This window comes from Caenorhabditis remanei, chromosome I (genome assembly GCF_010183535.1).
Source record: "Caenorhabditis remanei strain PX506 chromosome I, whole genome shotgun sequence".
NCBI lineage: Eukaryota > Metazoa > Nematoda > Chromadorea > Rhabditida > Rhabditidae > Caenorhabditis > Caenorhabditis remanei.
Genome location: NC_071328.1, coordinates 2,136,448 through 2,163,002, shown reverse-complemented (window position 1 = coordinate 2,163,002; position 26,555 = coordinate 2,136,448). Strand labels below are relative to the sequence as shown.

The 26,555-nt window shown below is 37.6% G+C and overlaps 2 protein-coding genes across 2 annotated transcripts; both read left to right on the top strand.

Annotated features, from left to right (window-relative positions):
- Window positions 1-220: 220 nt before the first annotated feature.
- GCK72_000289 (uncharacterized protein) lies at window positions 221-2,108 on the top strand (the record flags this gene model as incomplete). Its single annotated transcript, XM_003091556.2, has 5 exons — window positions 221-322; window positions 979-1,079; window positions 1,133-1,253; window positions 1,299-1,375; window positions 1,982-2,108. 5 exons carry the CDS (start codon window positions 221-223, stop codon window positions 2,106-2,108), a joined length of 528 nt encoding a protein of 175 aa, XP_003091604.2.
- Window positions 2,109-17,040: 14,932 nt separating this feature from the next.
- On the top strand, window positions 17,041-25,497 carry GCK72_000288 (uncharacterized protein; the record flags this gene model as incomplete). Its single annotated transcript, XM_053722392.1, has 7 exons — window positions 17,041-17,215; window positions 18,011-18,145; window positions 19,351-19,612; window positions 20,854-21,225; window positions 21,810-22,276; window positions 23,254-23,555; window positions 25,348-25,497. 7 exons carry the CDS (start codon window positions 17,041-17,043, stop codon window positions 25,495-25,497), a joined length of 1,863 nt encoding a protein of 620 aa, XP_053591037.1.
- Window positions 25,498-26,555: the final 1,058 nt, after the last annotated feature.

Below are 26,555 nucleotides of genomic sequence, written 5' to 3'. Positions count from 1 at the left end.
GGTTCCGAAACGTCCCGCGCAGCCAATTCGTCAAACTTTCTACTTTTTTTCTCGAAAATTCTGCTTCATTTTTGAATTTTTTAGCAAGAAAACCAGCGAAAAAATACAACAATTTTGCTATCGGTTCACTGAATTTCTTATGACTTCCGGTGGTCCCTAACGCCCCCAAATTTCAAATTTTTTAAATAAACATATTATTTTTCATTTCGACTTCAAAGCTATGTACTCCTCCACTCTCAGCTCTCCAGAGCTAAGAGATTGTCGGAGATACGCGAGAGCTGTAATTTCAGCGTCGTTTATTGCTTCGGTGAGACATGTACAGGTAAGTGCGCTCTATTGTACAATTATAGGAAATTTGGAATAAAAAACAACATAATTGTCAAGTCCCGGGTAATTAGCGGTAAAATGCAAAACTCAAAATTTTTCGAGTTTTTTGAAATTTTTAGAATTTTGAACGCGAAAAAGTCAAATTTTCGACTATTACTCAGAATTAAACGAAATTCTGAAAAAAAAACATCAATTTTCAATTTTTCTTTGAAAATATGAACATTTTGGATGATAGCCGAAAAATTTGAGAAAAAAATTCAAAACAATATGAATTCATATAGTTCTGGTTTAGAAAAGCTGAACGGTGTGTCCATGTACCTGAACTTTAACCCAATGGAATCCGTCCAAAAAAAACTTTTTTGTATTAAAATTTATATTAACAAATAGCCAAAGACATGAGAATTTCAAATCTGTTTTCAATTTTTTTATAGGATCAATTTGAGCCGAGATACGCAACCTTGAAATTACCTTTTACTTTCGCGAAAAACTTCAATCCTCCTCTATAAAAACCTCTGTATCTCAGCAAATTTTTATTCCATCTAAAATCTAAAAACATATTCTGAATCCTCATTTTTTCAGCTTTCCAACCATATATAATTCATCTGAAAAGTTTAAAATTTTAAGCCTTAATTTTAAGGCTCAAAGTTGCAGACCCTGCAACGACTCGACGAATCAGTGGAGACCGTGCGGCGTAAGCTGTCGCGGCCTAGAAAAGAATCAACGGATACCTCTTCCACCAGTCCAACACCAAGGTAGGTACAAATGCGCTCTATTGATAATTTGTCACTTTCGTTATTTTCTTCAGAATAAAAGTGGTCACCCTTCCCAAAGAGCACTGTCCAAAAACTCTTAATCAACCGATTCGTCCGAAGAATTGGTCACCGATAACTGATGGAAAAAAGGCGATTTCTGCAATGATTGATCAGGTAATTAGTGTCTTATTACCAATTGAATAGTTAACTTTTTTGCAGATGTGGAACGTCCCATATGCTCCATGCCAATACATCGTTCAATTCATGTGTACTGTATCGTTGGCGGCGCTTCAGAGGTGGGGGACTAGGTTTTCTGCAAAAATTTGGTTTTCTAGGCCATGTGGTAGTTTCAGAATAATCTTTGCACTAATTTTGCAACGTTCTTATATTTTCAAAAAAATATTCATTTTTAGTGAAAAATGTAAAACTTTGAAGTTATGCACTGGTCTTAGGTAATATCCCAAGGTTTTCATATTTTGATATGTTGTAGAAAAACTCTTTAGCTTTATTTTTGTAATTGACAACTTTTTGATAGCTCCGCCCACTTTTGGGGTATGCGCCTTTAAAGATAGAAACCTGGAAAGCGGCAGAGCGCAAGGTTGCTCTTTTCTTCGAAGGGGTATATCTCAAAAGTGGGCGGAGCTATCAAAAAGTTGTCGATTAGAAAAATGTAGAATGAGAATTTTTCTATAAAATGGTATAAAAACTACAAAAATTGGAGCAAATTTGTGGTTGTATCGTAGTTTCAAATTTAGCTTTATTTTTACTCCAGATTATTCAACTTTTACCTATCTTCCAAGGCTTATATCTCAAAAGCCTGCATTGCTATCAAAAAGTTATCAACTACAAAAATGTAGCCCTTGTCTTCTTCTATAACGTACTGAAAATTCATCTTCTTCCAGACACAAGTACTGTGTCCGTTGGCAAAACGGTCGTCGCTCCGCCATTTTCTACGTGAACATCGATGAAACGAAATGGGAAACTAATGTTTGGGTCACTTTTCCAGGAGAGACAAAGTCTCATCGGTAGGTCATTGCGGTAGATCAAAAAATGTTCCCTCCGCTTATTATTGTTATTGTATATGGCATGAGGGGGGGGGGGTATTATGTGTGTGCATTTGCGCAGGTGAGCTATCCGTGAAGGGGCGACGAAAATGCATTAGGGGGCATCAATGAGAGGGGGGAAATGAATATATTATGCATCATCAAACCCGCATTATGAATAGTATCAAATTTGAGTGACACTAAACTAGGAATGAATAGTTTGGAAAATCGGAACTTTTAATACGAAAAAGTGCCAAAAACCCCTTCCAAATCCATCGAAATTGATACCGTTCGACTTGTTAAAAGATGCAAAAAATTATAAGCCTAGGTGGGGATCGAACCCCGGATGCCAGTTTACCGGCCCATCTTCTTACCAGCTGCGCGATGAGGGGCGGAGTGGCGGCGCGGTGGCAAGGGTGCTGATAAAGGCGAGGATTGGCGGAACGGAGACGGAAGGAGGATGGGCACCTTTATCACAATCCTCGGGTATGACACCTCTGATCTGCATCTTTGGCGCAACTGGCACAGGCAAACCGCTCCGGATGAAATTTGGTCCAAACGCGGAAGAAAACTCGGTGTCAAAACGATACCAAAAAAGACATCAAATTTGGTCCTAATTTGGACCAGATTTGATCCTCGGCGGTCGGCAGCGGAAAATTTGGGCAGAGGTTCCCCGGATTGGAATTTTCTGGTGCTTTCTAATTGTGAATAGTTATGAAGCAACTAACAATTGGATAAATGTATATCAGTGTTCATTTTATTCAAAGTTAAGAAAAAAACATAGAAAAAATTAGAAAATCGAAGTCGAATAATTGGCATTTTTTGGCATTTTTGTTTCTGATCTTGATGCTCGTTCTGTTTCCGGGGCACCATCCACATGTCGACGACGGTCTAAAAAAACAAATTTATAATTATTATTGCTGATACTCGTAAGGTGCAGTTTTTCCGTACAATTGACAAGCTTATTAAGAAAAATTTTACGAACGAAAATATTTTTTTGAACCCAAAACTATCTTGAATGTAAAGAATAGACTCTGCAATTTTGAAACATTTTTGGTCAAAATTGAAATACGAACGCAAAAGCTGAAATATTTTCACATTCTGATTGAAATTGTCGAAATTTAACTTAACCAAAAGCGCTGTTTCAAAACTACGAAGTTCTCACGTTGTCGTGACCGACGAGCAGTCATCAATCATGATCAAGCATGCCACAAAATGATAGTCATTAAGGAAGATGAGCAATCGGAAGAACATATGCAAGATAACTTACAGTTATGGAAATCCAGTGAAAACACATAAAAGTGTGTAGCCCAGAATCCAAACATAGGAAAATCTTCTGAAAAAAAAAACGATATTGAATTTTTTTCTATTTTCGAACCGAAACTCACCTCTATGCTTTTAAAAAACATGGTTCCTCGATTTAGTATATTTTCCAGAGCATTTTTTGACTGTAGTTGACTGAAATTCATTTATTTTTGATGAAAAAGCGAAAAATCTTACACGAAAAACGGAAAAATAGAAGAAATTGAAATAAAAATTGAAAATGAATGAGTGCCAACTCATCCACATTTGATTCTCGTTTCGTCCGCGGCGCTTGTGAGAAACTCACAAAAATGAGGACGCCCGCATCTCACCCGCGTTTGATGCTCAAAACGGCTTTGAGCCGCGTAGTAGGAAATTAGGGCCTCATTTGGTCCTAATTTCGTCCTTCGCCCGCGTTTGAACCGCGTTTCGTCATCAGCGGTTTGCCTGTGGGTAGGGAGTCTGGCCGGTAAACTGAGGTACCCGGGTTCAATACTTTTTCGCAAATTTAGTTTTTGCATCTTGTAACGAGCCGTATTTTTAATGATTTTTTGCAGCCCACAAACCTCATCTGCCAATTTCCAACGTTTCCTGCTGCGCAACCTCTTCTAAAGAACCCTAATCATGTTTTCTCATACCATATGCCATATACTCTCTCCCTCCCTCTCTAATTAACACACTCTCTCATCTTATTTCCACCCGTGTGTATGCTAATCCGAAAGGCGGAGTCCTCCTTCCCTGCCTCCTGTGCTCCTCTTGTTTAGCATTCATTTGTTGTTTATTATGGTGCGTCCTCCGTCTTCCCTCATACTAATTCCGTTCGCATTCCCAATTTCTTTTTCTTTTCTTTTCGCTTTCCAATGAAGACGTCTTGTCATTTATTCATCTCCCTTATGCAATTTTGGGGATTTTCTACTCAGAATCGCGAAAATTCGAAATAAATTAATTGAAAAACGATGTTTCGAGTGTTCAAAAAGTATACCATTGTGATCGTTACAAAAAGCAAAAAAGAATGACACCCAGTGGGATCCGAACCCCGGTCGAAAGATTACTGACCGGACTCCTTACCAGGTACACCAAAGATGCACCGGCGCAAGCGCGCCCTCGAGGATTGTGATAAAGGTGGCGCGGACAAGAAGATGCGGTCGGCGGCAAGCTGCACCCTTATCACAACCCTCGCGTTTACGCCGCCGCTCCCTTCCATGGTGTACCTGTTAAGAAGTCTGACCAGTAATCTCGCGACCGGGGTTCCAATCTTTTACCTTCTCATTATTTTTTTCTTTTTGTAACGATCACAATGCTTTATTTTTCGTCACGCCAAGACACTTGGAACATATTTTTCGAAAAAGTAAAAGTTCGAAACTTCTTATTTTCTTCGATGTTCTTAGTCAGAAATTGTGTCTGCTAGGAAAAGTATAGTGGCAATATTTTTTGCTGAAAAAAAAATACTTACCAAAAAAACTTACAAAACATTCCTTCTGACTCATTTTTATCAACAAAAAAAGTGTTTTTTGATAAGAAAAGTAATAGCTTAGTTTTCTTCTTCGCGCGATTCCGGACATACTGGACACACAGACAGACCTAAGGTAGGCCAAAATGAGCAAGCGCGCTCCATCGCAATACATTTTTTACGTTACCCAACAAAAAGACAACAATACTTGCCATTTTCGCAGGTGAAAACGAACAATTTATGGGAATTTCTATATTTCTCGTGTATTCGCATTGTTCTCTTTTCCTTGCATAAATTATTCCGTCTTTCTTTTCCCTTTTTCCCTCTCAAAACCAACTGATTCACAAGTTTTTCGTCTTCCTTCCCGACAGTTCGTTGTCCCCTTTCTTACGTATTCATTTCCGATTTCTTTTGTTAAACTGGGTCGATTTCTAAACTAGATATTCGCAATTTCGACTTTTTCGTGTAGTCCACGTGGAGGACAAGTCGAAAAAATTCAAATTGATTTTTTCTCACTTTTTTGGTACAAAATTCCTTTTAAAAATCTCGAAATTGTCCAGTTTTTAATTTTGTTCTTCAAAATTTAAAACTCCCTCGCTTTTGAAGTGCTCGCGGACTAGAAATCCAAAGTCCGTGTAGTCCTCTCGGACAATCTGAAAATTGGCAAAATTGTTTTTTTTCGGTTAATTTTTAGATTTTAGTTGGTTTTTTGGAGTTTTTTTGTATTTTTTTGCGACAAAATGTGTATTGAAATTTTTTAAAAATAATTTAAATATATTTTTTTTCTAATTTTTTAATCAAAAATGATATTTCGCATTTTTCTTAAATTTTATATTAAACTTTAAAAAAATTTTAAACATTCACCAGACCGAAAAATCGTGATTTTTTCTCAAAAAAAACCTAGAAAATTCGAGTTTTCATCAAAAAATTATGTTTTCATGCCTAATTTTTTTTCGAACTTTGAAAAATAATTCCAAACATTTTGTTATTTATCGGCTAAAAATGATTTTTCAAAAATAAAATCAAAAACCACTCAAACTTCGAAATCAGATAAATAATGCTGCGTCCAAAGTAACTTTTTCGCGGAAAATCCGCGCGGAAAAAGTGTCCAAAGTAGCCATTTCTTTTCCGCGTTTTCCTCTGCGCCTTTAAGGTAATCGCGGTGAGACCAGCTCACTTTTTTGGAGGGAATTCAAAAAAAAAATTTAATTTCGAAAATTTAACTTTCCCTCCTAAAAAATGCGCTGGTCTCGCCGCGATTAGCTTAAAGGCGCAGAGGAAAACGCGGAAAAGAAATGGCTACTTTGGACACTTTTTCCGCGCGGATTTTCCGCGAAAAAGTTACTTTGGACGCAGCATAAGCAAGTGAGCTCTTTTTTTCACCATTCAAAGCGTTTTTCACCTTCCGATTTGGATATATCCTATATGTCACCGATGCTTCATAATTCTCAAATTCTGCGTGTTGCAAAACAAAACAGTTGTTAACAACTGTTTTGTATCAACATCTATCATCTATCATCCCTCCATTCCCATGTCAAAAAAATTAGAGTGTTACAACACACACATAGAGAGACATATGCCATAGTCCTCTGACCACCACCACCATCTTCTAATCCCTCGCATCTTTTCACTAAGACCGCCCGTCTCTTCCCTCATTTGTTTCCATACCAAAGGTCACTTTTCTTCTTCATTTCCCGTCGTCTTCTTCTTCTTTATAATTTTCCGCTTCTGTTCATTCTCCTCCGTCTCTGCGTCTCTCTCCGATTAATTGTCTCTGAGTGTCTGCGTCTCTCTGATCTCCACACTCTCTCTGTCTGTGTTATTACTACAACCGATTGGAATATAAGAAAAGCGCGAAGAATAACACTGCCAATTTTCCATAGAATTTGCATATACCGTTATTTGATCTCGTTTTTCTCGAAAAATCAGGCAGTTTTCAGGTTTTTTAATGAGAAAACGCTGAAAATCCGGTTTTTTTCGATTCTGATAGTAGTAAAATTTCGTGTAATGCGATTTTTTTCACATTTTCAGTCGAAAATTGGCATTTTTCAGGTTTTTAATGAGAAACACTGCAAATCCGTCTTTTTCGATTTTGATATTAGCAAAATTTTGTATTTGTTGCTCAAATGACTACTTTCTTACATTTTCAGGCGGAAAATCGCAGTTTTTAAGGTTTTCGTGTTTCAGGAATTTGCATAGAAATACCGTTGTTTGATCTCGTTTTTATCAAAAAATTAGGAATTTTTCAGGTTTTTGTTATGGAAAAACGTTGAAACTCCGTTTTTGGCAGGGTTGGGAAATTCCGGGCCGGGCCGGGCCGGGCCGACTGAGAAATTTTCCTCGGCCCGGCCCGGCCCGTTCGGCCCGGTCGGCCCGGCTCCTTTAGAAATTTGAAATTTTTGTTTTGGAATATCGATAAAAAACTGAAGTGTACGAGAATTTTGGAGCATTTTGATCATTTTTTAATGAAAATTTCGAAAAAATATGTGAAAAAATTGAGCACATTTTTTGAATCCGGGCCGACCGGGCCGACCGGGCCGGGCCGGCAAAAAATTTCTGTAAGCCCGGGCCGGGCCAGCCCGGAATTTCCCAACCCTGGTTTTTGGTGATGAAAATGTGATTTTTTTCACATTTTCAGGCGAAAAATCGCGTAAATTATAATATTAATCAGTTGAATTTCAGTTTTGGAGACGAATTTTCAGTTTTTTTTGAAATAAAAATGGTCATTTTTCACGTTTTTGATTGAAAAAAGCGATGGAATTTGCGATTTTTTAGTTAGAATTTGTCAATTTTGTACTTTTTCGTAGTTTTCCAGAATTTTCGTCTTAACTCTTTTTTCCTCCCATAAAACTCAAAAAAATCAAACTTTTCTCAGACTTTTTGTCTCTAAAAGTGGAATTCACTGATTAATAGTATAATTTACATAACGAAATCTCTGATTTTTAGCAATTTTCCGCCTGAAAATGTGAAAAAAAACGCATTTTTAATATTTACGAAATTTTACTAACATTAGAATTGAAAAATACGGATTTTCAGCGTTTTTTCACTAAAAACTGGAAAATTACTAATTTTTTGATAAAAGAGGTGAAATAACGGTATTTCTATGTAAATGTGACCAATATTGATACTTTTTTGGACTGAGAATTCGCGTTTTATGGTTGTTTCATGGAAATCTCCATATTTTTCTACACATTTTGAAACATATTCTCGATATCCCGAATTCCCCCTTTAATGTCGATTTACGGACGTAAACGCGTAAATCGGCACCGAAATCAGTTCAGTATCAGAGCGTAAATCGACACTAAGATTGTCTCTTTGTGTCAATATGCGTTTTTTTGGTTTTTTTTTCAAATTAATGTCGATTTACGACCGGAAATTCACACCAAATAGCCTTTTTCGTGAACAATTCTTTGTTCGCCAAGAAAAATAATTATCGAGAAAAAAATTCCCACTTTTTCCCGCCATAAATTTGTTTAAATTTGTTTAAATTTCCTCCTTCTTCCAATTCTTCAACTCTCCCCAAAATCTGCGTCCTCATCATTTCTCATTTTTCTCCGCCTCTTTCGCTACACACGCAACATCAAAAAAGATTATAAATACTACTCGAAGCAGCAAAAGCAGAAGCACGCGACACATTCTTGTCTTGTCTCCTCCCCCCCCCCCCCCCCTCATCTGAAGACGACACGTCTTCTGAATTCTTCTGCTCCGTTATTCTGAAGAGTACCTTCTAGTGAACACGTCTTCTTCTACTTGTTTTTTAGTATCTTGTAGTGTTTTTTTCCTATTTTCCTTTTTCCGTCCGTCGAGTGTGTTTTTCACGAGAAGAGAGCTTTTTGACAAATTAAATTACGCTAGACGGACGGCACTTTTTATAGTGGATTTTAGAGTTTTTCGAATAGTTTTGGTTTAAAAATAGCATATTTAGAGTATAATTATCCTAAAAACAATAAAAAATGAGCAATCCAATCGGGAGATTTATGGTTTGCTTTTAATAGGGGGCGGAGCTTAGTTTCGGTGGAAAATTTTCGAGTTTAGGGAAATATGAGCCCCCCCGTCCCCCTTTTTTAGAACTGCGATTAAAAAAATTCCGAGAGAGTCAAACGCGCTCTATTGCTAACTCGTCTTCTGAGTGAAAATTGAGTTTTTTCAAGGAGAAATATAACAATGCATTTTCGCTCTATTGAAACGATTTGGGAAATAAATCAATTCGTTCAATAGGGCGCATATGCATTGTCAACTTTCTGCTTGAAAAAACTGAAGATTCCATTGAAAAAACTCAAATTTCACACGAGTTAGCAATGGAGCGGGTTTCACTTTTTCGGATTTTCAAAAGCTCGTTTTTTGAACGTTTTGAAACCAGAAAAACGTGAAAATACCGTAAATTTCTCTATTTTTCCAAGTTTTTTTTCTGGATTTTCGGCTCCAGAACGTCAAGATCGTTTGGCATCGGTTCTTCCCAGAAACTTTATCCGTAGAGCGCATCTGCATTAGCTCGACAAAGTTCTTACAAATGCGCTCCACGGAAATGCCTTTGAAAAATGTCTCTTTTTCTCGGAATCTCTCAATTTCGCACACTATTTTCTTGCGGTTTCGGTAGAGCGCGGTTGCAAGACGCGTGCCATGCTAATATGTGTTCATTTCATTTCCACCCAAAACCCACATATAATTTCCCGTCCCCCATGACATGACGTACTCATTCCCCCTCCCTTCTCCTGAAGGCGTTCCGGTCCGGAGATTGTCGGTGTGGGTGCGATATATCCATCATTCGCGTCCCCCCTCTCCTGACAGCTTCCATTTCCGGAAGATTCTCTCTCTGTGTTCATTGAAAACGAGGAGATGGGACGACACCGATAAGTGTGACGGGCGGCACAATGAAATTGTGTTAGAGGCGGTGCTAAGAATTTCAATTTTAGTACCTTTTTTTGCTCCTTCGGAATCCCCCCTCCCCCCTGTCTGCGTCTCTCTCACTCTCGTCGTCGTTGTCTTCTTCTTCGCTTCCTCATCTCATTACTTAATTATGCCCCCCTTCCACTCGACTTGTATTCATCGCTCGTCTCGAGCTCTCATTCTCCGGAAGACGTCGTCTCTCCGGGGCTCCAATTATGTAGACGTCGTTGTCGTGCGCATCATCTCAACTTTCGCGGCCAATTTATTGGAAAGTCGACACACGGCGTGTGTGTCACTTTCAATTTATGGTTATGATCGTTGACAAGTTCTCGAATATCTCTGCGGATTCGAGTGAATACACAGTTTTTAGTCTCCAAATCGCGAGATTTTCAGGCAAAAACACGTATACAATTCCGGTCAATTCCAGCCTCAGTCACCCGTTTCTGTGAAATTTGAGCTGCATTTCCTAGAAATCTGCTTATTCCGCAAGATTTGACACTGATTACTGTCGTTTTTTGCGAGAAGCACAGTTATTACAACTGCGCTCCACCGAAGTGTTCCAAAAATCTGCGGATTCGAGTGGAGACGTGACGGATTCTGTGTTCTAGATTTACAGAGTCGCTTGATTTGTCAATCCAGCCAGACGCGCCTTTGCCGCTCTCTGAAAAGAAGACTGGCGCGTTTTCGACACGTTTTTGTTTTTAAAATGTCCCTAAACTTGGCATTTTCAACAAAATACCATTGTCTGGCGCACCTTTGACGCGTTTTTGAAACTTTTTAAACTAAAACACGTTTATTCCTATTCTTTTCTGTGAAGCCCCGCAGAAATAGCTATAAATCTGCTCATTCCGCAAGATTTGACACCGACTTCGGTCGTTTTGCAAGAAGCACATTTCTTACAACTGCGCTCCACCGAAATCCCCTTGAAAAACGTCTCTTTTTCTCCGAGTCTCTCAATTTCGCACACTATTTTCTTCGGTTTCGGTAGAGCGCGGTTGTGAGAAGCGTGCCAGAGTTTCAGCCTTGTCTGAAACTGATATTTCTACATAGATAGCTGGATTCTGAATCTGCTGGCTGAGATCACGATTTCTCGATTCAAGAGAATCTTTGTCACCTGGTGCCAAAATTTGGCCCAGTTTGAGGTTTCAGAAGTTTCTATCGGAATTTCAGAATCCTTACGTCTTCAGAATTGACATTTCGAAACTTTGTGATTTCACCCACTAAAGACTGCTCGCTTCTCATTCCAATTGAAATGAAAATGAGCAAAAAGAGTAGTCTCGGGTGGATATATATTCCGGAGAGAGAGCTCAGTTTAATTAATTTTTTGTTTGTTGTCTTTTTGCGGCCACAACACAACACAGCTTCCTAGCTGATGAGTAGTCTTCTAGTACTAGGTTGTCCACGTGGACTACACGGACGATTTATTCGATTCTAGTTGAAATTGGTCTCTCCACTGAAACCAATCGTGTTTTACAGTTCTATAGGAACGGCACGCTTCACACAACCGCGCTCTACTGAAACCGCGAGAAAATTGTGTGCGAAATTGAGAGATTCAGAGAAAAAGAGACATTTCTCAAGGGGATTTCGGTGGAGCGCATTTGTAAGAACTGTGCTTCTTGCAAAACGACCGAAACCGGTGTCAAATCTTGCGGAATAAGCAGATTTATAGCTATTTCAGCGGGGTTTCACAGAAAAGAATTGGAATAAACGTGTTTTAGTCTGAAAAGTTTCAAAAACGCGTCACAGGTGCGCCAGACAACGGTATTTTGTTGAAAATGTCAAGTTTAGGGGCATTTTAAAAACAAAAACGTGTCGAAAGCGCGCCAGTCCTCTTTTCAGAGAGCGGCAAATCTAGAACACAGAATCCGTCACGTCTCCACTCGAATCCGCACATTTTGGAAGACTTCGGTGGAGCGCAGTTGTAATAACTGTGCTTCTCGCAAAAACGACCGTAATCAGTGTCTAATAGTTACAGTAATCAGACTGCAAAATTTCCGATTTTTCGATCCCTCTTCCGTCTTCAGACCTCCAGCCGCTACATTTTTCGAAAAACAATACAAATAAAGAAGCAAAAAGTGTTACAAGAAATGTCATGCTCATCCTCATCTTAGTTTCTTTTTCTTCGACTGTTCTATTTACCTTTCGTCCTTCCCTCCCCTTTCACTCCGAGCCACTTGAAACTAGCGCCTCTTTTCTTTTTTCGCCGCACACAGTTTTGCATTCTCTTTCTGCCATAATACAACACACACAGAGTTGTTTTGTTTGCGACTTGGCTCCACTGAATTTCGTTTTGTTGTGTTTTGAAAGTTCATCAGAGCGAACTTGCACTGTCAGATAAGCAGAAATTGTCGGTAGAGCGCGTTTGTTAATCTTAGAAAAAGGTTTTCTGCGTTCTTGACGTTTTAGAGCCCAAAACCCATGAAAACATGGAAAAAAATAGAGAAATTTACGGTATTTTCCCGTTTCGAATCGTCCGAAAAACGAGCTTTTGAGAATTTAGGGTTATGCTAAAAAATCGCCCGTTCTCCTGACTCAAAATGAGCTTTCGTGGAAGAGTTTTTCCGCGCCGTCGTGTAGTCCTCTCGGACAAGATTTTTGCTCGATTTCTCGTTTTCTCACAAGTTTTCGTAGTTTTTTCTATTTTTTGACAACGAAAAACGAAAAATCGAGCAAAAAATCTTGTCCGAGAGGACTACACGACCGCGCGAAAAACTCTTCCACGAAAGCTCATTTTGAGTCAGGAGAACGGGCGATTTTTAGCATATTTTCTGAAATATCACCTTCTGCAAAACGCGGTGTCACCCCTTGTAGATCACAAAAGAAATAAAGAGATGACCGAAATTTACGACCGCCCATATTATATTCGTTTGTTCTCATCGCGTCTTGGGGTGATAAAAAGATGTGGAGATTCCCGTTTTTTATTGCTTTGGAGATGAAGGAAAAAAACATTTAGTCGTGTCTTTTATTGTCATTTCCAAGAAATATACATCCGTTTTGTTGAAAAATGAGAGCTGATATCCTTCTAATGACAGTTTTTGATATCTTCACTAATTTTTTGGGATAATTAGAGCGAATGTCGACATTTTTCTTTAATTTTTAATTTTTCATGGTTTTCCAATGAAAATTTTCGAATGATTACCTGAATTTTGAAATTTCCCATTTTAGTGGCTGAAAATCGGCCGATATTAAATTAGGACGAAATCATAGAAGCTAGGCTACCAAATTCGGATTTTCGTTGAACTGTAGAAATAATTGGAAATTTATAGTTTTCCGTCATTTTTTGGGTTAGGATCATCCCAAAATTACTAGGTGCGCCTTTAAACGGGGCCCGATACCTGTTTTTAGCGCTATTCCGACGAAAATATAATTTTCCGGAGTTTTTGTCGAAAAACATACTTGCAAACCGGGCCCTCGCTTCAAACTCAATTTTATGAGCTGAAAAATATACCAAAATGTAGATCTCGACGAGTTCTATCTCTTTGACCCCAGGCCGGATGGCTATTCGTAAATGTGCTGCGGACCGGGAAAAAGTGCCAAAAACGCAAAAATGGCCAAAAAGTCATTCTAGCCCGGTCCGCCACATATTAACGAATAGACATCCGACCCATAGTAGGTCACGGACATAAAACTCGCTGAGATCTACATTTTGGTATATTTTTCAGTTCATAATATTCATTTTGACGCGAGTTACGAGCCAGCTCGTGTCGGCCCGTTTCGGCCCGGTTTGCAAGTATGTCGAAAAGTTCGCTTCTCTCGTTCTCGTTTTTCGAAAAAAAAGTCCATCAGAGCGAATTTTCACTCTTAGTGGATTCAAAACCCCTGGCACCGTGCCAAATATCGCAGCAAACTTTTACTTTTGAACACACTATCATTGCCTAATATAGTCCTCCCCTCATATATTTGCATTCATTTATTAGTCGTCTTCTATTTGGTTTTTGCACACCAAATGAAGAAGATAGAGAGCATTTTGAATAGATATACCTCATTCATTCCCGTTCTTTTTCTCTTTTCGATGAGCAACGGAAATTGAGAAACGGCTGACTTTATTTCTTTTTGAATAATTTCTATTGTTCCTTCGCTATTTTTAGATCTTACTGTGGAAAAAATGAAACTTCGCGGGCTGAAACGCAAGTGCGGCACGGAGTTGTGGGCGGAGCTTGAACTGAAATCGGCTGGGGTTGAAATTCCAAATTCCATCTGCTTTTTTAACGAGCAACATTGAATTTTGAGATAATATCGAATTTTTATCGATGAAACATGAGAAATTTGGCCATATACAATAAAAAACGTTGAAAACATCGATTAAATACGCTTTTTATCTCAAAATTCAATGTTGCCCCCGCCGCTTGTAGTTCAAGCTCCGCCTACAAATCCCTGCCGCACTTGCGTTTCAGCACACGAATTGTTTTTTGAAAATCCTCGTCAAAGTTTCATATTTTCCACAGTAACACATTATTCTTCCCAAATACAGTAATAGTCTCCGCCCACTCTGAGCAACAAGTGAACACGTGTTGTGTTGACCCCACTTTTGAACAGCTGGGGGCGCCGCCGGTGTTCTAAAGGACTGTCTGGGAAACATCTGTCATCGCGTCGGCGACACCCACAAAAAAGTGTGTGTGTGTCCTTTTAAGGGAGTCATAAAATGTGTACTTTTTCCTCCTCTTTGTTACTCACAGATTTTGAAATAACTGGGAGATGAAGGGGGCGTGGCTACGGGATAGATGGTGAAGATGATGAGTGAGGGCTCGTATAGGTTTGCTTTTCGAATCTAATAGAATTTTCTTGAAACGTGAGGTCGTCATTTTGTTTTCTACCGAGATTTCTAGTGAACAATTAGTGACATCACACTCTTATCTCATCTTATCTTATAGTGAGCAATGGGGGTAAAGGGGATAATTGCGATGAGCAATCGATAGTGTAATTCTCATACTTGCAACGGGCCGGGCTGGGTCGTGACGAGAATTTCCACGGCCCGAGGCCCGGCCCGAAGGCCTGGCTGAAAAAATTTGATTAAAAAAAAAAAATTTCCCAAAAATGTCGAATTTTTGACTATAAGCTAGTTATGCATCAAAAAATTGAAATTTTTAATGTGAAATTTCAAAAAAATTCGTAAATTTGCAAGTATGTGATTCTTGAAAATCCTCTTCAATCTTAGAAACGTGTCGATTTACTGCCGTAATCAGACATACTGTCTTACTGTCAGCAATCAGATTAGTCACTTCTAATCAAATCTCAATTAAAAATTTCCGAATGATCTATCGGACTATCTTCCCAATTTCTCGAAAATTATTTTCTGCGCGTTTTCAAAGGATTACTAAAGTCAACTCTGCTTTTAAAGGGAATTTAAGGAATATACTTCAAAATGCACGATAATTCAATCGTAACCTATGCAAAAGCACTTTGTTGAGACTACATTTTTGGTCATATTATTTGAGGCCTAAATTGCAATTTTTTGATATTTTTTGTTCTTTCAAAAAATTGGCCTTTCTCGATTATATTTCTCCTTATAACTATTTCTTGTCAAAGTTCTTCAGTTTGAACCAAAAAAAATTTAGGTAAGCTATTTTTCTCAAAAGAGCGCGTTTGCTGCATAGGTTCACTTTGAATTATCGTGAAAATGTGTTTTAAAAAATATGGAAATTGATATCAGGGACGTGCAAAACTTTTTTTTCGAATTTGAAAATTTCTCATGAAACCCTTCGAAAAGCTCTTTTTTTCGGACAGTTTTCTTGAATTTTTTTTCGAATTTTTCGGTTTTTTTCGGTCAAAAATTTTCGAAACACTTTGAAAATGCCACTCTTCCTGAATTCAATGTCCCTTTAAAAGAGAATATTGACACATTTTTGCCCCCAATAAACAATGTTTACAATATTCTCTCTGTCTGAATCTCTTCATCCCTCCCTCCCCCCATATATACAATTCGTGTCGTGTTTTTCCTTTCTCCACCCACAAATTGCTTTTACCCGAGAGAGACACTCCACCACTCCACTCTCTCCGCCGCTTATTTCTGGTTCAATTTAATCAAAATGTCTGCGTCTCTTCACTCTCTCTCTCCCTCTTATCACTTTTCTCTACCTGTCTGCACTCTCTCGTCTTGTTTTCCTCTTTTGCTTATAGCAAAACTAAAACGTTTTTCTTCCGTTTTTCGATAATTAGTATTAGCAAGAGAAAAGATGTTTGTAAATGCGCTCTAATTAGGATTTCGTGGTGTACTCCTCGTGGACAAGATCAGCTTTCGGCGGTTTTCAGGGAAATGCTGTGAATTTTTCATTGAAGTAGACGATTTTTCATGGAAAACGGAAAAAAAAACTTCATTTCTGACAAATTTTCATAAATTTTCAGCTATTTTCATGTTTCAAACAGTTTTTAGCTCGAAAAATACTTTAGACTCCGCCCACTTTTGCGGGAACAAGAAATTGTTATTATAAATAGGCAAAAACTCTGAATAATGGTGTAATTTGTTGATTTTTAAGCTTTTTTCCATCGAAAAATGATGTTTTCTCATTGGAAATACATGAAAATAGCGGAAAATTTAGGAAAATTTGTCAGAAATAAAGTTTTCTTTCATTTTTCTTTAAAAAACTTGATTTTTGACCGATTTTTCTCAGTTTTCAGTGTTTATTCATCTGAGATATCATGTTTTTTGTTCGCAATATGCAAATTATTGGTATTCAAAAAACCACAAGAAAATCTACTTAAAAATCGTAAAAATCCAGATTTCTACTTGTCCACGAGGAGTACACGAACCTCCTTTTGATATCTGACAACTTTTCTTGATAAATAGAGTATTTTCGAGCAAAAAACACATAGAAATCATGAAAATCTGAAAAATGCAATTTTGGGGGCGTGGCCTAGTTCAAAGATCGCAAAATTTTTAAAAAAAAATTACCGTAAAAGTAGTCCACGTCAGAGTTGTACGGAATGCTATTTTTAAGTTTCCGGAATCCGGAACCGGAATGAGATTTTTCAGTTTCCGGAATACGGAATCCGGAACCGGAATCAAATTTTTGAAACCCGGAATCCGGAATCCGGAACCGGAATGACAAAAAAACTTGAATTTCGGAATCCGGAATCATATTTTCAAAATCCGGAACCGGAACCGGAATGTCAAAAAAAAACCCGGAATTCCGGAATCCGGATTCCGGACAACTCTGGTCCACGCCCACTCCTTCTCAATTTTTGACTGATTTTTTGTTTTTCACGTTTTCCGTTAGAGCACACTTGCCTATTTATTCTCATATTCTCATTAAATGTTAATCAATTCCAGGTACCGTAACCAATGTGGTTCGAGGAGAGTAGTTGGTCGAATCTCCGTCTCACCGACATGGGACACGTCGAAGAATGGAGAGATTTGTGGCCGACGAAAATCGAGTTCATCGTCTCGGCGATGGCTTATCTATTCGCAATGACCAACTTTTTGAATTTACCCAAATTGATACTAGATAATGGAGGTGGTGAGTAATTTTTAAGAAAAATGGGGATTTTTAAGAAAAATAATGGTTTAAAAAGTGAAAAATCTAACAAAAATCATGGAAAAATGGTTTTTTTTCTGAAAATTTTGAGCTTTTTTCAGATTTCCGTCATAAGATGGAGCTTAAACTGAATTAGTTTTTAAATAAAGATCTTGAGAATAAAAAAGACTAAAATCTGACAAAACTGGCATAAAACTGCTTTTTTCAGTTAAAAATACAGTCGATATTCAAAAACCGCGACGCGCACGCAACGCGACTCGGAAAAATTCAAATTTGTTCAGCTTTAGAAAATCGGTCAAAAAAGACTGAAAACTGGCTTTTTTCCAATTTTATGACCTAAAAATCCAAATTTTCAAACAAAAAACTTTTTAAAAACTGAATTTTTAGAGTAGTAATAGCAGCCCACGCCCTCTTACAATTACGTCCCGCCGCAAACGAGAGTATCGATTTTCATCATTTTTGATCTATTTTTGCATAACTTTTTCTTGAAAATTGGCAAATTTTAAATTAAAACTTGTAAAAATAGATGAAAAATGGTGAAAATCTGTTTCGCGCCAGAAAAAACTCTGCGTCTCTCTCGCCGATACTCTCTCGTTCGCGGCGGGGCGCAGTTGTAACGAAATTGCTCTGCTAATAACACACCAAAAATTGAAATTTTTTGAAATTTTCGAGTTTTTGTGAATTTTTGCAAAAAAGTTGAATTTTCGACAATGTTTTCAAATTTCGATTTAAAATCTCCTTCACGGCTTCAGGATTCTGAATCCTCTCTTTTTCCAGTTGCCTTTGCCGCCGCGTACGCCGCCGTCGTCGGAATCCTCTGTATGCCCACGATGATAATGGAGATGTCGATTGGACAAGTCACCGGAAGAGCACCGGTTCTCGCATTCTATCATCTTTTCCCTGTGTTTAAAGGTGCGGAATTTTTGTGAATTTTTTTTCCAAAAATTCAAAAATCTCGTCGTGTAATCCGCGTGGACAAGTGGATTTTCAAAATATGAATTTTTGAGATTTTTTGTGCTTTAAAAACATTAAAAATGGGCTTCCATAGTTTTTATACTCAAATTGTTGAATTTTTTTTTAATTTGGAGTTTTCGAAAAAATTCAAAATTTTGAGTATTTCTTGTCCACGTGAACTACACTACGAAAAAACGCAAAATTTCCATTTTTGACCATTTTTTGTCGAGTTTTATTGAAAAAAGATTGTCTCCACGAGGACTACACGAAGAAGATGAAATTCGAGCTCTTTTTCGGAGCCAAAGTTTTCAAAAAATTGAAGAATGTATTGTCCTCAAGGACTACACGAATAAAGTGTCATTGGAACGCTGTTTCTGAGCCAAAATCGGCATTTTAATGTCTAAATTTTTGTCCACGAGGATTTCTTCCATTTTTGAGTCGGAAAACCTGGTTTACGGATATTTCCCGGCCAGATTGGAGCATATTTTTGATATTTTCAGAATGAAAAAGGAGTTATATGACTCAAAATTTCAAAAACAACACCCAAAAATCAACTGAAATCGCTAAAAATTGCAGTTTTGAGAATTCTGGCGCACTTTTGACGCGCTTAATTTTTCGAAAATTGAATTTTTGGTTGCAATTTTCAATTTTTAACGCTTGAAATGTGATTTTCGTCATTTTCAACTCAAAACCCTGATTTGTAGCTCAATTTTCCATCTTTTTCAGGAATCGGTGTCGCCCTTCTCAAAAACTTAAAATTTCGGAAAGCTTGATTTGTGTAGTCCTCGTGGACAAGTTGATTTTCAAAATTTTGAATTTTCGAGAATTTTTTGAGTTTTTGAACTTAGCACCTGTTTTTTAGTCCAAAAATATCATTAGAGCGCAATTTCTGAGCCAATATCGAATTTTTGTCTAAAATGTCTAAATTTTTTGTCCACGAGGACTACACGGGACAAGTTTGAGTTTTCGCTATTTTTTGGGCTAAAAATCACGTTTAACGTTCAAAAACGCAAAAATTTCTCGGAAATTCGAATTCTGATGATCGTCTTGTCCACGAGGACTACACGAATAACGTGTCCTTAGAGCGCTGTTTCTGAGCAAAAATCTACATTTTAATGTCTAAATTTTTGTCCACGAGGACTACAATTCCCAATTTTTTGCAGGAATCGGTGTCGCCCAAATCCTGTTCACCCTCGTCGTACTGGCATGTATGACCAAATTCCTGTCAACTCTCTGCCTTTTCCTCTACTATTTCACCTGGACCATTACCGTCCACCGCGAAGGACTCCCATGGCTCAACTGCAAACAATTTCCCGAATTTGTGTCCCATCCGTGTCGGGAGGCCGGATCGATTACCAACATCACACAAATCAATAATCGATTGAATACGATCCAAGCGGAAAGCTCAATGATGCAGTTTTTGTTGTTAGTATAATAGTTTTCACACAAAATTGGGAAAAAATAGAAAAAAATGGCGTAAAAATTCACAATTTTCATCAAAACCCCGCCCATTTACGCAATTTTTTCGCACAAAATCGATTTTGACGATTTTAGGCTCAGAAATTGACAAAAATGACGAAAAGTACGCTCTTTCGCATTGAAAAACTAGAAAAATCACAAAAATTCTCAATTTCCATCAAAACCACGCCCACTTACGCAATTTTCGCGCACATTTTCTATTGATGGGCGGAGCTTTAAAGGCTCCGCCCGTTTTTTTTTCAATTGTACCGCACAATTTTGATTTGAATAAGTTTACTTCGATATTAAATTATTTAGGCTCCGCCCACTTTTTGCAAATAGGTTCTAGTGGCTGAAATGCTACTTGTTGAAAAAAATAGGCGGAGTGTCCAGAAATGGCTTAAAAGGTGCTCCAGGCTCCGCCCATTTTTGCGATTTTCACATAAAACACTTTAGGCTCCGCCTATTTTTGCAATGTTGAAAACCGAAAGTTTTTATCAAGAAGGGGCGGAGCTTATAGAAAAATTGATGGAATTTTATAGAATCTAAGCAAAATTTCATTCATTTCCTCAATTTTAGAGGCGGAGTCTCCAAAATGGCTCAACTAGCTCTCCAGGCTCCACCCATTTTTTCAGAGACCCAAAATTTCGGTCAGAATGGAACCTCCGCCGTTTTTTTTTTCGAAATTTTACATTCCGCCTATTTTTGCAATGTCGATGACCGAAAATTGAAAAGGGGCGGAGCTTATCAGAACATAGGTGGAATTTTATAGAAAATGAGCAAAATTTCCATGATTTCCTCAGTTTCAGAGGCGGAATTTCCAAAAATGGCAAAAAATGTGCTCCAGGCTCCGCCCATTTTTGCAGTGACTTAATATTTCGAGAAGCTCCGCCTTTTTCGGGATTTCTCACATTATAGCTCGAAAATACTGCAGACTCCGCCCACTTTTGGAATGAGCTGGAAAAGAGGCGGAGCTTATAGCAAATAAGCAAAATTTCGATGATTTTCCTTAAGTTTTTCAACTTTTTCGTAAAATTTTCTCAATTTCAAAACCTCGAAATTTTTACAAAAGGTACTTCAGACTGCGCTCATTTTTGCAATTTTAACAAACGAAGAATTTTTTACTGAAAAAGGAGCGGGGCTTGTAGAAAATAAGCAAAATTTCGATGATTTTCCTCAAGATTTTCAACTTGTTCTTAAAATTTCAGAACCCTGGAACGCCCGAGTGAATCGATAGCCGACTTCAAAGACTTCCAATACAGTATCCTGATATCTCAGGGAGCCATCTGGTTGGGAGTATTCATTTGTATTTGTTTCGGTGTCCGATGGGTCGGAAAACCCATTTCCGTCTGTCTAATGCTCGCATTCGCCACTCTCCTCGTCTTCTTCCTTCGTTCGGCAACTCTAGGCGGTGTGACTGAAATTCTGGAAATCTACTGGAAGGCGACCGATTGGGAGAGACTTTACGACTATCGGGTATGGCGATTGGCTGTGGAACAAGCGATTCTTGGAACGGGTATTGGATATGGTGCATTCATTACGATGAGCAGTTATATGAAGAGACACAATAATCTTGTCACGTGAGTTTTGTTAAAAATTTGGTTAAAAAACTGGAAAATTCACACTTTTTTAACTATATTATGTCGAAAATTTCAACAAAAGATCATTTTTTGTGTTTAGGTGCGAAAAAACGACATTTTTGAGCAAAAAATTGTGAAAACTACAAATTTCCACTTAAAAACGCTTAAAATTGGTCATTTTCATCCAAATTTAGACATTTTGACGAAAAATTGATTGCGCCCTCCTAAACTCAAAAAATAATCACTGAATTTTAAAGCAGAAACACGAAAAATGTGCCTCTGATGGCCTAGGAACCTCAACTTTATGGAAAACTAGTCCCTAACTTTGTTTTTCACCTTTTTCAGCTGAAACACTGCTCCCAGCGATTGAACAAGTGATTTTGTGTTAAAATTACTGAATAAAACAATGTTTCGACTGAAAAAAAAACCAGAAAAATCACCAAAAACCGTCATTTTTCGTTTTTGAAGACCTAAAATTGTCATCAGAAATATTCACATTTTCGATGAAAAACGGAAAAAATTTTGAAAAAAAAGTATGAAAATCACCAATTTTCAACAATTTTTCACGAAATTCCTTGTTTCAGTGACTCAATCTTCCTCTCCCTATGGCACCTCATCATCACATTCGTCCAAACGATGTCAGTCATCTGTATCGTCGGTTTTCTCTCCCAAAAACTCGGAATCCATCCATCGGAACTTCTGGAGACTGGCGAAGATCAAATGTGGTATATGTTGGCGTACGTCTCGTATCTTCCCAGATTGTGGTCAGCCATCCTACTCGGCGTCTCAATTTGCACAATGTTCTCTGTCATTGTAATCCTCGCCCTGTCTGTCCTCTCGACAGTCGAAGATTCATTCGGTGCCAACTGGTCAAAGTGTTGTCGACGCTTCATGTTGGCTCTGTTCGTCTGCGCATTTTGCTACGGACTTACAGTATACTTTGCCACGCAGGCGGGACGACATGCTTACGAGTTGGCGACTCGTAGTATCAAATATTGCACCATTTACTTCATTTTGACAGCGGAATTGTTTGCGACCGCATGGTTTTATTGTGAGTTTCTAGAAGTTTTTGCTCGAAATAGCGCAAAAACTTCAAAATTTTGAGTCTCGTTTGTCCACGTGAACTACACCACGAAAAACGCAAAATTTTGATTTTCGACCATCTTTTGTTAAATTTAGTGAATATCGGTTTCGTGGACAAGAAAAACTCAGCAATTTTGATTTTTTCGAGCTATTTAGAGCAAAAAGTTAGAGAAAAAACTGAAAATTTTCACAAGAAATTCAAAAGTCCGAAGATCCACTTGTCCACGAGGACTACACGAAAAGATTTTTCGAAAACATTGAATTTTCTGATTAAGCTTCACTATCTGAGCGTAAAAAGGGTCTAGAAGTCTAATTCTTACGTAAAAACGCAAAAAGCTTCTTAAAAATTCAAACTTTCAAAAAACTTGTTCCGTGTAGTCCTCGTGGACAAGTGGATTTTCGAATTTTTGAATTTTCGAGAAGGTTTTTGCGTTTTTTCATGAGAATTAGACTTTTAGACCTTTTTACGTTCAGATAGTGAAGTTTGATCTGAAAATTCGATAATTTCGAATAATCCTCTCGTGTAGTCCTCGTGGACAAGTTTAATTATTTGAGTTGTAATTATTGAGATTCGAATTTCTGCGTTTTTGAGTTTTAAACGCGATTTTCAGCCAAAAAGTATTCTTTGTCCACGTGAACTACACAACGAAAAAACGCTTTTTAGCCCAAAAATAGTAAAAAACTCAAACTTTTGAACAACTTAAACCGTGTAGTCCTCGTGGACTAGTGGGTTTTTGAATTTTTGAATTTTTGAAAGCTTTTTCTCAATATTTTCAATCTAAATAGCTAGAAATATTCAAAATTTTGAGTTTCCTTTGTCTCCACATGAACTACATTACGAAAAAGAGAAATTCGCTCCGTGTAGTCCTCGTGGACAAGTTGATTTTCAACTTTTCAAAATTTCAAAATTTTGTATTTTTTCTCTATAATTCTCTAATATTGCAGGCGCCCACAAACTCGGTCGTGACCTTCACTCAATGATGAAATCCAAGTGTTGCTCATGTTTCGGTCACTTCTTCCTCTACTTCACATATCTTCTGCCAATCCTTCCAGCCGGTGTCGCATTCCTCAACGCGATGGATTACAAGTTCACCTCGTTCTCCGCCCCGATTCATGAGTGGAAATACTCGGAATACGTGGGAATCGCCATCGCAATGGTCCCTCTTCTACCCATCCCATTGTACTTCTTCATGACGATTCTATGCGCGTGTTGTTGTAAAGGAAAGAATCATCAGAAGACGTGCAAGGTGAGAATTGGCGGGATTTTGAGAGAGAAAATGGGAAAAATCGGACAAAAAAGAGGTTTTTTTAGTGAAAACATAAAAAAAATCGGCCGAAAATGAGGTTTTTGAGTTTAAGATTGGTCAAACATGGGGATTTTGAGAAAAAAAATTGAAAAAAATCGGACAAAAAGAGGTTTTTTAGTGAAAAATCGGCAAATTTTCAGACAAAATTTCAACAAAAAGAGACCTAAATTTTGCGGAAAATTAGTCCATAGCGGTTGGCACGGTGCCAAAGATTTTTACGTGTACTGTCGTATCTCTCAATATAAACCGCGACGCGCACGCAACGCGCCTCGGAAAAAATCGAATATGCTCGTTGCGGACATTACGCCTTCAGTTTTTAAAAAATCGGTTGAAAATGAGGTTTTTAAGTGAAAAATCGGTCAAAAAAGACTAAAAATTGTTTTTTGTTCAATTTTAAGCCATACAAAGCCAAATTTTTAGACAAAACAGCAAAAAAAACTGATTTTTGCCTCTGATGGCCTAGGAACCTCAACTTTATGGAAAACTAGTCCCTAACTTTGTTTTTCACCTTTTTCAGCTGAAACACTGCTCCCAGCGATTGAAAAAGTGATTTTGTGTTAAAATTACTGAGTAAAACAATGTTTCGACTGAAAAAACCCAAAAAATCACCAAAAACCGTCATTTTGCTGGCCTAGAAACCCCACAGGCCATGTTTCAAACTTGATGGCCTAGAATCCCAATTTTTGGTTTTCTAGGCCACGAATTTAGAAAATTTTCTCGTTATGTTGAAAACCTAGAATTTGGAAAATTAGAATCCTAGGCCACCCGCGTTACAAAAAATGCGTAGAAACCTGTTCTGGTTTTCCAGAATTTGGGTTTTCTAGGCCACCGACTATATTTCAAAATTTTTCAGATGATTTTGTTAGAAGATTTTTAAAAAATCATCCATTTTTGATGTCTTCGAATGATTTGTGAGCATAGAGACGTGGCCTAGAAACCAACATGAGGAAAACCTAGGCCATCGGTCTAAGTTTGGGAAATCAAATTTTTTAAAAGTTTTGGGGTTTTTTTCGCGAAAAAGTCAAACTTTTGACTATAATTCAGAATTTAACGAAATTCTGAAAAATCATCAGAAATTTTCAGATTTTCGATGAAAAATTTCAAAATTTTTGCGTTTTTCCTGAGTTTTCCATATAAAAATCGATAATTTTCTTCTTTTTTTCCAAAGAATCCGCGCTACCTTCTGCAGGTCCATTACGTTCAAAAAATTAACAAAAAATAGGTTTTTGAGTGAAAACCCGGCCAAAACAGACTAAAAACCGTAATTTTTCAATTTTTGACCAAAAAACCGAAAATGAACAGTTTACGACGTTTTCTATCATACTTGCAACGGGCGGGGCCGGAAGGCCCGGCTGAAAAATTAGAACTGAAATTTTGAACGAAATTTTGAATTTTTTCTCAAAAATGTCGAATTTTTGACTATACTTCAGAATTCAATCAAAAGCTAGTTATGCATCAAAAAATTGAAATTTTTAATGTAAAATTTCAAAAAAATTCAAAAAATTTGGTTAAAAAATAGGTACCTTTTTTTTAATGCCGGGCCGCGCCGGGCCGTAAATTTGCAAATATTGTCGCAACAAAAAAGTTCCGACATTTTTTCCCCCTCGGTGTTTGCGGACTCAAGCCAAAATTTGATAATTTTGGCTTGAGTCCGCAAACACCGACGAGGAAAAAATGTCGGAACTTTTTTATTTCGATAATATGTTTTCAATAAATTTTCCTTTTTTTCCAGAGAATCCGCGGCGTGTTTGGCTCCCGCCTCCAGAATCAACATCACCAACGAAACGAAAAGTCGCAACCGATTCCTCGCTACACATCGAACGCTCCCGGCTACTTGTTGCTCCCGCAGGCTCCGCTCGCCGAACCCGAAATTTATGCTTAAATTTTCGAAATTTTTTTTTTCGAATTTTTGAAATTCGAAATTTTTCTTTTAATTCCAAAATGTTCCTTTTCTCAACGATCTTGCGATGATAACGATCTCGCTTTATGTATTTTTATCCCAATTTTTACTTCACTCACACAACGAAAATTTCCGCTATTTGTAGGTCAAAAGTAGTCAAAACGAAATTTTTGGTTTTTGTAGTCCTCGTGGACAAGTGGTTTAGTGAAATTTGAATTTTCCTCGTTTTTGAGCTTTTTTAGCACAAAAATAGTGAAAACTCAAACTTTTGAAAACTGGTCCCGTGTAGTCCTCGTGGACAAGTGGGTTTTCGAAATTTTGAATTTTTGAGAAGTTTTTGATCTTTTTTCGAATTCAAATTGGTATTTTAGAGTTTTTCACACAGAAATAGTTGTATTTGATTAAAAATTCGGATTTTATAGATTCTTGTCCCGTGTAGTCCTCGTGGACAATTGGGTTTTCGAATTTTTGAATTTTTAACAGCTTTTTCTCAAATGTTTTGCTCTAAATAGCTCCAAAATTCAAAATTTTTAAATTTCCCTTGTCCACGTGAACTACACCACGAAAAAACCCAAATTTTCCTTATTTTTGACCATTTTCTGTCGAATCTAGTGCATATCCACTCGGTTTCTCTCTTTCTCTGTCACTATTTCTTCCTTCCGCCTGTGTTCCATTTCTTATTTGCACTTTTCCTGCCGATTTTTTAAAATTTCTGTCATTATTATCGATTTTTACCTTCCTATCTGTCTCATTTTTCTGTTCTTATGTGAAATTTTGTGAATAATTTACCGGTGCACACTTTTTGTCTGGCTGTAAGTGCGCTCCAACGAGAATTTTTAGAATTTTTGCAAAATAGCAATGGAGCGCACTTGCAACATTCACCGCCACCACCCTCTATCCATCAGCTAATAATAAATAAAGTTACTTGTTAGAGTTAGCCAAACAGAACAAATAGAAAGAGAAAAGTTTGGCAAATAGAGAAAAAGGAAAGATCAAATTTTGAACATTGGAAATTTTTTGAAAATTTTTTGGGAAAAAGT